General features: G+C 51.0%; 1 protein-coding gene across 1 annotated transcript; it reads left to right on the top strand.

Moving 5' to 3' along the window:
- Positions 1-6478: 6478 nt before the first annotated feature.
- On the top strand, positions 6479-8023 carry SPSK_03307 (uncharacterized protein; the record flags this gene model as incomplete). The annotated part of the gene is made up of 2 exons (XM_016730145.1): positions 6479-7056; positions 7180-8023. 2 exons carry the CDS (start codon positions 6479-6481, stop codon positions 8021-8023), a joined length of 1422 nt encoding a protein of 473 aa, XP_016585445.1.
- Between the last annotated feature and the right edge of the window lie 6183 nt (positions 8024-14206).

Here is a 14206-nt window from a genome sequence, read left to right as displayed (position 1 = left end):
ATGAGCTCTTGGAACATGCGGCAATAAACCTGTCACTGCCCGAGCTGTTTTCTTGCTGTCCGTGCTGTCTGTGCTGTCGTTCTGTGTCTCCATTGTTGACGTCTCAGATTGGGGCCCAGCACTATCTTTTGCCGTTTCCCCTTCTCGGTAACTGGCCGCTTTGCAGCTCGGCGCGTCCTCTCACATTTTGTGCGCCATTTTGGCATTGCGCTACTTTGGTCTTGCCTCCCCCCCCCCCTTCGTCGAGGTCTTTTTGGGCTTCTGAGAGCAGTTGGACGATGCGATCTAGACTCGCCCCTTTCATTTCCTTTCCAGTTCTTTTCTTTATTTCCTCCGGACTGGAGGTGCGGCACATTGTCCCAGCTGGCGGGTTTTCCTTCTTGTTCTGGCCATCGACCCCGAAATTCAGTACGAAGTACGACATATGCTGAACTGAACGTTTGATGTACTCCGTCTCTGTGCTCTGGGTCTTGGATGAGGGGCAGATGCTCTTGTCGTCTGCAAGGATCGCACACACCAGCCCACTCCACGTCACATCGCCGAACTTGGCCAGTGCAGATCCGGTGAACACACGGGTAGGGGAGGGGGGTGGCTCCTGGATCTCAACTCGCCTGGTCTGGTAGGTAGCTCCTCAAGATGCGACCTTTGAGCGTGCCAGTTGGGCCTTTTCAACCTTCTCGGAAATCAGGGGGGAGTGTGCATTGTGCATCTGCGAAGCTAGTCAAAGAGACGCACAGTCCTGAAGGACAGGCTGACGCCAAAGTTCCTCCCGTCTACTTGGGGCCTTTTCGTTTCTGCCCGCTCCCTGTTTTACAAACCTGGCCTGGCCCCTTTGGAGGTTGGCGTTGTTTGTCGGTGCCCGTTGTCCCTTTTCGTTCTCTTTCATTAGTGCGTTTGGATTATTCCCATTTTGTGTTCCTCTTGGCTTTTCGTCCTTCTGTCTCGCCATTTCTTTGACTGGTGAGCCAAAGGCAAGGGATCCTAGTTTTGTACTCTCGCTTCTGCACTTGCCTGGGCTCTCACGGAAGCCTCTCGGCTATGGGAGGGCCTGCTTCCGATTCGCCCACAACACAAGCTCTGTCCTCCACACATATCTGTGCAAGTCCGAGGAAAGGGTCTCCCTGTCTTTCCCCCCAGTAGCCCCGACCTCGCTTATCCCACCCATGCGTGTCCAATAGCTCTCAATCATTTGACCGCAGGCTACTTCCCCACGTCAATGCGTGTTATGCGTGTGATTCTCGTCGCCCCTCATTGTATTTTGTACTGTTTTTGAATGCACCTGTTCGACTCGACGCGATATTGGGTGGTCAAGGCTCAGGATCGCAGGCAACTCAGCCGCACCCCTCTCCTGACCTCTTTGGATATCGAAGCTTGCTTGGGTCTTGGCCATGCGCGGCTGCAGAGGCAAGAATACGAATTACCGCGTTCCTGGAAAGTAAGCACATGTCTCGACAATTGTTGCTAGTGTCGATCAATATGATGTGGCTTTCCAAGAAAAATCCGGCGCTCATAGGGCCCAGCCCAGTTTTTTGGTGTTCTTTTGGTGGTTTTGCTGTGCGTCCATGCCCTTTTGGGTGCAGAAAGAACACGCCATTGCGAAACATCGAACGATTCTCACGTTCTGAGGATTGCCCTCGACGCACATGGCCACCCGTTAAGGAAAATGATAGACTTAAATGCTGCACGGCAGACTGGATAGCCCCAATAAGGCCGTCAAATAAGTCTGGGAGACAAGTCGAAATGACATCAAAAGAAGACGGCCTTGGATCCGTCCTGACTCCATCTGAGATAAATGGAAAAAAGCTTGGTTCGAGGCGGAACATGCCGGATGTGACAGCGACAAATGGAGCGACCGCTCTGTGGGTAAACACAGAACTGAAAGAATCCCAAGATGAAGATTCCAGATCACTATTCCCACACTATGCCCCAGAATTGCGACACGAGACTGTGACCCAAGGCTGTGACCCAAGGCCACCGAGACCTCGGATGGCCCGAGGCGTCCGCCTGAATATTGACACGAGAGAGAGAGTTGAGATTGCCGAGAACAGGCGAGGAAACTGGCCATTGGTCGCACGCCCTCGGCTAACCAGCTTTGGTCGACAATTGCCCTTGTAAACATCAGTGACGCGTTCTCAGGACGTCTCGTAGTGTTTTCTCTCGTTGCCATGTTTTCTCTCTGTACTTCTTTATTTTTCCACTTGTTCATAACCCGTGTCCTGTACTCTCTTCAGGTCCAGTACGTCACCTTGCCGGCCATGAAGCAAAAAAGCGCATGGTCAAGATTGGACTGTCGTGCTGCTGCTTCTTCATTCTTCGCCTTTTACGTTTGGGGCCGAACATCGTCTCTCCTCCAACCCACCACCCACTTCCAAGTTGCGCGCTGGCGGATGTTTCTCGTTGTCCTTTGTCCGACTGCCCAGCGCTTCGGTATGGGTCGGTTGGTCTTGGCTTTAAACGTTGGTGTATTTCGACGTAGCCTCTTTATTTCCTGATTGTCGTCAGTGCTTGTAGTTTCTGTTTCTGTCTGTATTCCGTATCTTGAACGCAAACGCCAAGCCGACGCACCCGGTAATTTTTACATTTATGCTCGAGTCCCTGCCGGAGTGGAGAGGATCCTGTCCCATGCAGGTGGCTACTGCGTCCGGCCCCGAGTGGTGCGGCGTGGTGCGCCCTCGCGCTCTGCCTTCCGCATGCTTCCCGCATGATTCCCGCCTGCACTCCGCCGTTTCCTGGTCGCTTTTGTTTCCTTCTTTCGTTGTGTCCTCGGACCCAGATTTTTCTTGTTGTTCGTCATTGAGTTACGTCATGTGTACTTCTATATTGAATCGCCAACGTCCTTTTTTTGAACGACTTCAGTCCCATCGTTCGCTTTCGTTTTGACCTTTGATGTCTCGAACCACATTCGTACCAAACGTGGACGCGACTGACCGGCGAAGCTGAAAAAGACAGAGGTACTTTGCCCATCACTGATTGCTGGCTCGCATGCCATTCCTGTCTTGAACCACCGCCGTTGATTAGCCCCCCCCTACCTTCGCTGTCGAAATTAGAAAAGATAGACGTTACAAAGCGATGAGGCCATGTGTCAGGGCTTGCCCAGATGCGCTGCTGGTGCTGCTCTGTCTCGAATGCGTGTCGAGTGTCGAAAGAATCGTTTCCGCCCCAGCTCTTCGTTGCCCTTCCGCATACCTTCCTCCCAGCGTGGGCCGTTCCTTGGTGCGATGCCGCTTTTTTTTTTCTTCGCCCGCGCTTGTGCATGTCTCAGGCAAGAGAATAATCAATAAAATACTGAGTACAAAGCCGGCCGAGGGCGTTGGTGTCATTTGTTGTGATGCGCCCGTCGTCATTCCGGGATTTGTTGACAGCGGCGGAAGTCGGCCTTTGCCTGACTTGGGCATCTTACTTGTTGGCGCCTCAGCTGCTCTGGCCCTCCCTGAGCATGCCACCTGCGGCTCGTGGTTTGTCGCGTGCATGCTGCCTTCCGTCGCTTTCGTTCTGCTGCATTTGTTATGCATGCCTGCCCACTCACTATGCATAAGGAAGGAGCTTTGTGGATCGGTTGATTGGGGCAAGGCAAGTCAGTCGTTAGCTCCTTCTGGATTCATCTCGAATTGCTTTTTCGAGCAGATGGAAAGCTCCTTCTGCTTCTTAGGCAACGCTCTTTCCTTGTGGATATGTTTATCAAGGTTACGAATTCGAGGAAGGAACGACAGGTCTGTTTCTGATTTGTGACTTTTGGCGATGGGCTCGTTTCGACTTCCTTTCGCCAGCGTTCTATTCTGTCACATTTTTCGATCGTTCTGTCATTTTTCTTGCATCCTCCCTGACCTCCCCTCACCTCCCCTTTTCAACAGCCACCCTCCACTACATTCCACGCCGTATCCAAGCTCACGGAAATTTGAAAGGCAACTAAGACTCAAGCGGAGAGGTAAACCCCAAAAAGGGGGGGAGAAGCTTGGAACAAAGCAAAGAAATGTCTCAACCAACGGTCGTCCAATCTTCCAGCCGGCCGTTTGCCAATACTGTCTCGCTGGTGAAGACAGCCGATAAAAGAAACATGGCTCAAAAGCACAACGCCAAGAAATTCAGCCAATTGTTGGCTCCCAAACAAGCGTCGATATTTCGTCAGTACCGCCGACACACCCACCAAATATGCTGTTAACTCTTCTTTGCTTCCCCTGCCCTTGCGTCTTTACCTGTGGAGTATTACTCCCTAACACTCATCCTTCTCCACCGAAGGTCGTTTATCTGCCTCCGGCGCCTACCAGCATTCTCAGATGCAATCCAGCACTTCGCAAAGCCAGAGCGAGTGCATGTAGGAAATGTTCCGCATTCAGTGAAGTATTCTCGGACCTCGAAACACTCTGACCCTCACCACAAGCCACATAACCTGTCATTCCTGGAGCAGCTTGAAAGGGAAGCAAACGACATGCCCCCAGACACACTCCCAGACACTCCTAAACTCAAAGGTCGAGACTCGTCTCCTCTGAAAAACCCCACCAAATTGTCTTGGTGAGCCCACGTCTCACAAATGCTCCGAAATCTCCATGTCTTAAAGGGCCAAACACGGTACTTTTTGACACCTGTCAACACTACTAAACGTCTCTCTAGAGAATTTCCACTGGCATTCGCCTGTTTCGCATCCCAGCTTTGGTGTGACCGCGTACGTGCATTTGTCTGCTCGACTATGGGGACACACTGGTCATGGGTGCTGAGGCAAGACTTTCTGAAGCATGGATCGAAAACAAACTCCCAGACATCAAAATGTACAAATCGACAGAAAATGGAGCTCACCAAAGCACGACCCCACAGTCAACTCCGAACTCCCCATCGGGCGAGGACCCTCTGCATCTGTGCAGGGGGATTCTTCAAGAGGGCCAGCAGTCTAATCTGTCTCCGTCTCTCTTCGACCACCAAAATGAAGTGACATGCTCTCCGTACGATCGGTGCAGCTTAATAAATTTAGTGTGCGGACAAAGTGGCGAAACAACTTTTATTTCTCAAGGCCAGCTGTGCGCTGGCTGTCACTTTTAAACTTCTTGGGTCATTTCCTCGTACCCTGTGTAGTGGTACTCCACACAACATTGTTTATGGTCTCAAAGGCTGGGTCCAAGCCAATCCTTATTTGCATCTACGATCTACACAGGTACGACATGCAACCATGGCGATTGCGAGTATATGTATCTATTGCGGCTGAGCACTGTTGGCATCCAAGTTCTAGGCCTGAAAAAGACCTGGAGAAACCGAGCAACAATACGACGCAGCATCCTGACTCTTCCCACCGGTTTCACTACCCTGTACCATGTGCAGACACATGTGCAGACACATGTGCATCGTCTCCATTCACACACCTTCGCCGTTCTCGACGAGTCTGCCGAAGCACAATATGCATGTAGGCTGTCGATGTAGACCGTTGCATCGAGACGCCAGGTATGACACTCTCACACTCGTTCCATGCTTGTGCATTTCGACCTAGTGCCACCCGAGAGGTTGCTTGGAACCAGGTACATTAAGCCGATGCAGTGTACGACGCGTGTTTTTCTTTTTCCTTGTTTCTTGTATTGTTTTCATTTATTGTTTTCTTTTACTTGCCGCTGGGCTCGTAACATGTCTGTTTCGTCGTATCGATGTGGGTTCCGTTTCCCTCTTCTTTGCTTCTTATTACGACGTACAGAGTGCCATGTCGGCCAGTTCTACTTTTCTTTTTTTGTATGGAGTAGCCAATGGGGCACAGCATGTGGCCTAGCTTCTTTTGTGGGCTAAGAACGAAGTCGAAAGTCGACAAACGCTTACAGGCGTGCGACTATTACAACAACAAAACATACACCCCTCCCTCCTCTATCCAGCAGCCAAGCTGGGGCCCTCTACAGTCCCTCTCCACCAGCGAGAGAGGTGTGGCAACATCAAGACCAAGCGACTGTCTTACGAGGACAAAATAAGTAAGTAGCCGGCCGTTCTATCTCCTTCGACAAAACATAGACCATGGTTCCCCATAGTAGGCCGACCACGCCAGGTATTCTTATATCTTCTTGCTTCCTGCTCCTTTGACGACCATTCCCCACTTCTTCTTTCTTTCGGTCGTTTGTTTCCTTTTCATTATGCCGTTATAAGAAACATCCGTCCACCCATTCCAACCCATCTCTCTGACACCTTTCATTCGTCTCTTTGATACATCTGTGTCCATTTATTTTCTTCCGAGCGTGATTACTTCAGGTCACACGCCCATTGTTACTGTACATTTGCCATTTGTTATTTTGCACCAGATACCCCTTTAGGCGATTTATATGATTTTATGGTTTGTTATTCTTTGTCGCCCCATTGCCGTCCACTATTGAGCTTCCCGCAAACATCTACCACGTCACGAGAACAGTATCAAGGAACCTACACAAACGACCTCACGACAACTCAAAAGCCTTGATTCTTGATCATAGGCACCAAAGAAAACGAATACAGCATTACTGGATTTTCAACATCTGAAACCATGGGTCTTCACGTTACGCCGTATGGCACATTCTATGTGCAGCGAAGCCTCCGGACAGGTGAAGTCATGCAAGTTTTGCCAGTGAAACGGCCAGATATGCCGAGTCATCTTCCGTCCGTCGACTCCCTCGGAATCACAGAAAACTTTATCGAGAGCCGCCGGGCATCACTAGCAGCGGACACAGCACGGGCAGAAGATTCACAAGGCCGGTTGCAGCAAGAGCTAGCAACAGCTGGCGGCGAAAGCCTTTTGGCAACAGGCAAGGCAGTTTTGGCACAAAACGGCGGCAGCGGCGGCGACAGCGGCGGCAACAGAAGCAGCAACGCACACAGCTCACCTTTGGCACCAAATTACGACGGGGACGTGGAGATGGCCTATGGCTCATCCACGTCGGGGTCAGCACGTGGCGCGCCGACATCGCCAGTTTCATACCCGCACTCTGCAACGCGGCAGAGAAGAAGCAGTAGCCATCGGAGCAGCAATACGAACTACGTCCTCAGCGAGGACACCCACCAGCAGCCGTCATCGATGGCTATGGCTCCGCACATGTTACCGGTCCGTCCCTGGCCTAACGCCCTGTAGGTTGTCGTTGGGTGATGGTATCCCTCAATGGAAAGGATCCGTCATGTACAGCAACATTATTTACGGGTCGTTTGTGCATTTTGGTACGGAATAAACAAAAAGCTGACTGTGACCATCAGACACCAAGAAGCCACGGTGAATCTTCCTCCGTTCCGCGAGATCGACTCGGCCAGGGCTCTAACCCACGAGGAAGAGCTTCGCCACGAAGAGCAGGTTTCCAGTAGAGGAGGGGGCCGTAGCAGCCGGAGCAAGTCAACGGCCTCACCACGCATGGCGAGCGTCCTCCGCAGCAGCAGCCGGAACTGCAGTCGCAGCAACAGCACGAGCCACGGGCACGGTTATAGGAATGGCCACCACAGCAACAGCAACAGCAACAACAACGCATTTAGCATCAGCAACATGATCAGCCACGGAAGTGAAGGTAGCGCAAGCAGCGTGTACAGTGTGAGCGAAGTGAGCACGCCTTCTGGGCCCGTTTCGCCCGGCCCGGACTACTATTACTGCAATAGCAACGACGGCTACTCTCCAGCGACGACGTATGCCGCCGCGTCGCCTGCAGCATCGTTTGGCGGAAACAGTGGTTGCAGCATGATGGTCGACGAAAGCGCTTCACCGCAGGTACCTGCACCTGTGCGCCGTTCAAGCCAGTCAAGCACGCCTAGGGCGGGCCGTGGACACAGGACTGGCACATCACCATCGCCTGGCCAGGCCCCAGCACGTGTACTCGGGCCCTATGGCCCCTCTGCGGCCACATATGCTCCTCCTGTTCCCAATGCGGCACCTCCCTTGCCTCCTTCACCACTTGCTGCTGCGGAGGCTGCTCCACTGAAGAAGAACAAGACGGTGTGGATTATCCGGACGCTGGAGCCGCGCAAGGTGGCATCACGACGGACAGCCGACGGCGCTGACGACTACGAGCCGCAGCGAGTACAGACCCACGTGGAGACGCACATTGTGCCTTGACCGGAAAAGGCCAGCCCGTTTTTATCTCCTTTTCTTTTTCTTTGTCTTTTTCTTTTCTTTTTTTCTTTTCCATTTTTATGAGTTCGTCAGGCTTCATTTCTTCTTAGCTTTGCCATTTATGTTGATACACGAGACAAGAAATACGAAAGAAATACGGGTTCCCTTTATACCTACTTCCTTTGTTACATTACATGGAGTGTTGGTGTGGCTTTTCTTTTGGCAAAAGCCACGTGTACTCTTCTCAATTTTTTATTTTTTTTTTATTTTCAATTTTTTTTTTTGCTTGGCAGCGGGTGGTACTCGTACAGCCGCCATATAGAACAGCACAGCAAGCGGAGGATGAAAACAATGAAACGACAACGTTGTGAGAAGTTCGCAGTACAGAGTACTCCGTATGCAAATGCTACATTATTCATATGAGTCTAAATCCCATTAATGAGCATGCAGTTTCAACTTACAGTACCCATATCGTGCGGTATACGATACGACGACATACGACGTGCATTCACCTAAAATTAGTAGTTTTTGTTTTCCTTTTGATAGGTCCCGTTTTCTGGTCTGCGGCGATATCCCACATGTTCTTTGGCACGAGAGTTTTCTTCGTACGTTGGTCGCCGTTAGAGGTGAGAAGCTGGGCTTGCGGCCTGTGCCCTCTGATTGGCCGGGACGGCCCATCCTTCATCCCCCCCTTTTCTCACGCTAAGGCCGTCGGAGCGCGGTTGTTGTTGATCGTACGGGTGAACAGAGAACATCATTGCCGTTTTTAGAAAAGCCCTGTCGAGGAAGAGGCAGATGCCCAGAATCGAGCAGTGCTGACAAGGACAAGCGAAGGAGCAAGCGAGACAGCAGGAGACGAATGACTGGAGGCTGGGTCGCTTGCACGGGGATTTTGTGGTGTTCAGATTGTAGATTGCAGATTGCGGATTGTGGATTTGCAGTTAAAACTGAAAAAGAAAGGCAACGTGAAGGCGAGGGAGCCAAAGAACACAGGGACTAGCCGAGTAGGCAGGAGGGCCCCGCCCCTGTCCGAAACATGGGGGAAGCGTCGACCGGTGTGTGCTCATAGGAACTCCACGACCATACTATTCCCGAAATGGAAATTCTTGCGAGTGGCGCGTCCGCTCAAAAAGAAAGAAAAAAGGAAGGAGGAAAGAAGGAAAGAAGGAAAGAAGAAAAGAAAAGAAATATAAGGAATATAAACAAACATAATATACAAATGATGTCAATAATAATAATGATATATGGGGAAGAAAATATAATATATAACTTAGGATGATGGGCAAATTCTCAAGACATTATTTGGTATAACTGAGAACCCAGGTCGGGTGAAAAATATGCGCAACTTACAAAATAATGTAAACTATGCGTGCTCTTGTGGAATTGCAGATACCTTGATATTTTGCTCCAGCAGAGTACTGCGTACGACTACTCTGTAGCCGCTCGCACCTGGAAAGATCTTCGGAGGTACGCTCCGGTGTGGGCTGCGGGAGAATGTCCGACGTGGCGCCATCGCTCCATCGCATCGCCTCCATCCGCTGGTATCCGTCGCCATCCGTCGCCATCTCCTTCAAAGTCTCCTTTTTGGTGTCTCGGGGCATAGCCAAAGTAGGCGATGATCACCATCGGCCAGCTGCCACAGACAGTTCAACTGGTCGAGGCCGCTCCGCCAATCTGGCGGATGGAGTTCTCGGAGTTTCTCCGGACACGTTGCCTTGCAGGGAGGTATCACGGAGTACACATTTCGAAAGAAACGAATCTCTAGGTCGTGGACACGAAGTAAGGAGTACCTGGACCTTCCACGACAACGATGAAACTCGTATCGATGACTTTGATCCAGATGAATGGAAAGAATTCCAAGGAACGATCGTCTCCTTTGCTTCCCTCCCCCAAACAACAGCAGAACTCGTACGATTTTGCATCGAGACGCCTGCTTCCCTTTCTAGCTCTGATTTTCATTCGCTTATCGTCGACAACTGTCTACCGGTGCCCTGCAGCATGTGAAACCCCGAAATGCACACATCGTGCAGTCCAGTGGACCAAGGGACACGGAGTCCAAAGAAAAGAACGAGAGGCGTGGGAGATAGCGTGGAAATGCCACGGAGAACACGATACGCAGTAGCACCCGAACCCCTTTCTCTGTGTTCTTTTGTGTCGTTCACGTTTGATCAGGATGAAGTCTCATTCTACTCCGTTTGTCTTCGTTTCCCGCAGCAGCACGTCCGCAGACGGTCGATACAGCCTCCTCTGGTTGATTCGGTGCCGTTAATTACAGTCGCAGCACTGTTTCTGACAACGTATTTTGTACTACACTTGCGTTTAGGAGCCACTTCTCCTCCTCTCGTCTCTACAGAGTGACATAAAGGAGAACGTGTGCCGTGAAGACAGCAGTAAAGACGGTACATCTCGTGACTGTCTGGTGATTTCGTCCTTTTTGATTACACCGCCGCCGGTTAGTCGGACCAAGGATAGTACCAATTGCGGATTTTGGGCGGGGCGGCCCAGGGTTACATTGCATGGATTCGCTTATCTGCACCTCGCTCGCCATGGAAAGGTCTGGCTGGGAAGGGCGCCTCGAGGCCTGTACATGCACTATCCAAGACAGAAGAGATTTCGACGGGCTCCACAGCAGTTCTCCGACCAGAGGGTATTCAATTGTTTGCCACTATGTCTGTGCTTTCTTGGGTTCTTGCTAATCGAAGCAAGTGTCTGTTCCTGTCCCGAATTGCCGGGTTCCAGGGACTTTTAAAAATCAACCGGTGTACTTTTCCCTTGGTGGACTTCCCATTTGGCTTTTATTCATGTTACGTCGTGCTTTCGACAACATTCTTTTCTGATGAGTACTTCCTACGGATCGTGGCCGTAAAAAAACAACTCACCACCATGTAACTAATAAAACCAAAAAAAGGCACGAAAGGAAAGGAAGAGAGTGGCTTAGCTAGCTGAAAAAAAATGATAGATAAGATATGCAAAAGCAACAAAAGTGACGAAAATAGTAAAGTCAAGAAACTGAGTGCAAATATCTCCTAATCCGGAGATATGCACATGTAGGCATTCAAACACTTATGCATCCTATATTTCTTAGGTGAGATAAAAGGGAGCGATGTGAGAAGAGGGGCAGATCCTACTGCTTTGGAAATATACCCCAGGTGTCAATATACGTGTTTTTGAAAAGGTAAGATGGAATTCTCAATCATAAATCTGAAGCTCGTCGTAAAAAAATAAATTTTAATAAAATGCAGTCGTATACTCCGTACGACATCGGCCGAGCGCAATTCCACCGCTCATTGTTTCATTGTTACACACCTCACAAGGTACAAAGAACCTGTTGACAGTCTATGGTAGACTGCATCTCACTTCGAAGACCGACCGTGCCGTTCCCGACCACCGGTCCGTCCAGCTAATTCGTAGTGTCTCGCGCCATCCCGTTTCGGACAAGCCGTTGGCAAGCTGCAATGTGCTTTTGTAGTGCTCTGTTGGAAGATTCTTTGGAAAAAAAATACGACATCAAAAGGGGTCGTACTAGAGTAGGATAATTTTGACTAGTTTTGACGTGCCCCTAGCCCACTTCTGTTCGTCGCTTTGCCCAGAAGAGTTCGTCAGCGTTCAATGCGTCAGCGTTCTATGTTCTTAGCGTGGGCGCTTTGCATCGACGCACGGCATTGACTAGAGCTTGTTTGAAGGCAGCCTTCGCCAAACAGTGACATTGTGTTTCCGAATTGGGCGAATTAGCCGGGCATATTGGCTTCTGGGAAAGAAGAAGCATGGGAAGAGCGGTACAATCCATAAACATGGTGGAGGTGACAGATGGGTCTTGACGGGGAGGCGAGGAACTGAATTGCTGCGAACATCGAAGGGCAGACAACGACGTAACTCGCGTTGCTGGTCATCGTGCGTGGAGGAAGAGGAACAGAGAGGCACTAGACAAAGAACACTACTCAGACATCCGCACTGAGACAGTTCCCCACGCGGATTTGTCTCCAGGGCCACTCACTGGCTCTCTGGCTGTCGTTTTCCTCTGTCTTCAGCTGGCCTTGCCATCCTTGACAGAAAGAGACGAAGACCGAGGAAGGAAAACAGGGGAGCTAGAGGGGGCTGTGTGAGAAAGAAAAGAGGCCATGCTGAAGAGGGACAAGATTTTCGTGATAATACTGCCCGGAGGATCCTTGCAGAAAAACGCGGACTCTTCGCACGCGTTTACTTCGGAGACAGTGACTAGTTGCTGATCTTGGCTCTCGCTCGCGCTGTTTTTGTTTCTTTTGGTCTTGTCTCGACTTGTTTCCCCCATAGTTTGGTGCGCCGTCTCGCCCTGTGCTGGGAGCACCATCTGCTCCGAGCGCCCGTCGTCTCTCTCTGCCCGCACCCATCCCTGCTCGCGTCTTTTATCCTTTCTTCTTTTTCCTCTTGTCCACGGCAAGAGAACCCGCGTGCGCTGTGGGAGGACTAGGGTGCCGGTGTAGCGTGTGAGACGTTTTGCGAGTTTCGGACACGGACGGGTGTTGGGTGAGCGGGCACGGCTGCCCTTGATACCGGGCGAGAACGGTTGATCAGAAGAGAGCGAGGCAGAAGATGGCAAAATCTCCACAAGAGCGCAGACGAATACTTTTCGGCGCTGATATTCTAGGACCGCTGCTCTCCATCATCGCGACATTGCTAGTTGTCGATCCGCCGGTCGCTAAATGACAATACGCACATTGGGCCCTGTGCAAATCGCGTGCTTCGCTCGCGCTTCTCCAACGTCGCTGTCTCGCGTCGTCGCAAGTGTTGTTGACTCTTTGATTTCTTCACCATTGCATCTTCTCCGTACTGAGCACTTCTTTCCCTGTTTCTCTGCCCCCTCCACCGTTCTTTCCTTTCTTGTAAGGCCCCTTGTTGACACAGGCAGGAAGTCTGGACATCCTAGTAGCTCCTTCCTGGACTTCGTAAGGCGGACGAAGCGCGATCACCTGACTGGCATGTTTGCAGCTGTAGTTGTCAAATCGTACAAGGTAAGAGCGACGGTGCTGCCTCCGTCACATGGTTCGTTGTAGGTAAACTGGATATGAAGCGATTTGCCCAACAAGGCATCCCGCGCATAGACGGACGTGATGGTACAAGCCCTGCGCATGTTGGCTGGCGCTTGCAGGGTTCTCGCCCTCTCATTTTCCTCTTCTGGATCTCATCTACTTGTGGGTCCGGCTCCTGCTCATTCTTGTCAAGTGTGCACTGTTCTCCGTCCGCTTTGACGCTGCCAAACGTTTCCTGACTCAGTGCAGCAGATACACACAGCAACCCGACAACGATTTCCTATCCCCGGCAAGCGAACCTTGGGATCGTACGATTCTTGCTAGAAAAAAAAGGTTGCATGCTGGTAGGGCACTGATCACCGGGTCTAGACAAGGCCAAATCCCAATGTGAAATCCCTGGCGGGCCGCCATATCCACGATTGGCTACGATTCTCTTTTGCTTTGCCTTGTCAATTCAACGCTGCCGGCCATGTCACCTTCCTTCTATCGTATACGGTACATGCACTCCTGATTCTCATCACATCTCAGTGCATCTCGACCACGCCTCCTCCATGTCGGTTCAACGTCTTTTTTCGGTAAGCTGGGGGCGTGTGTGAAAGAGACCATCTTTAGGCTCACTGTCCATCCGAGCAAGCGCTCTCCAAGTAAGGCCGAAAACCGCTAATATGCAACCAAGCTGCGTCTGCATATGGAAAAAGTGTCTTAAGGCGTGTCTCTAGGGCTCACCATCCCCCGCCCCCTCCTCAACTGTCAGCGATGTCAAGCAACGAACACCAAGAATCGATCGTTGTCTTGGGCTTCTTCCTCTGCCTTCTGAAGTCTTTTTACTGAGTAACGAACAAATGTTCTTTATCTGTTTGCAACGGCGTTAACCCGAAAGGGCAACTTTACCAAGCCGGGCCCCTGAGTCCATTCTCTCAGTGCGTGGACATGCTATGCCCAACGTATCTTTGCCTCTGAGGGCAAAAAATGAAGACAAATTTAGACAGGGGCTAAACTGGGGACATTGGCTCAAAACTGGTATAGCAGACGGGATGGGAATGCTAGATTCCGTCCATTCTCGCGTCTCGCATGCTGTTCGCTTCTCCCTTGGCCGGCTTTCAGACTGGTGTTTTCCTTTTGACAGCATTCGATGCGCAATGCCTCTCCTGATTTATTGCCCGCCATCTCCTCGGAATGG

This window comes from Sporothrix schenckii (assembly GCF_000961545.1).
Source record: "Sporothrix schenckii 1099-18 chromosome Unknown Cont47, whole genome shotgun sequence".
Classification (NCBI taxonomy): domain Eukaryota; kingdom Fungi; phylum Ascomycota; class Sordariomycetes; order Ophiostomatales; family Ophiostomataceae; genus Sporothrix; species Sporothrix schenckii.
This window is presented reverse-complemented; position numbering and strand designations above follow the sequence as displayed.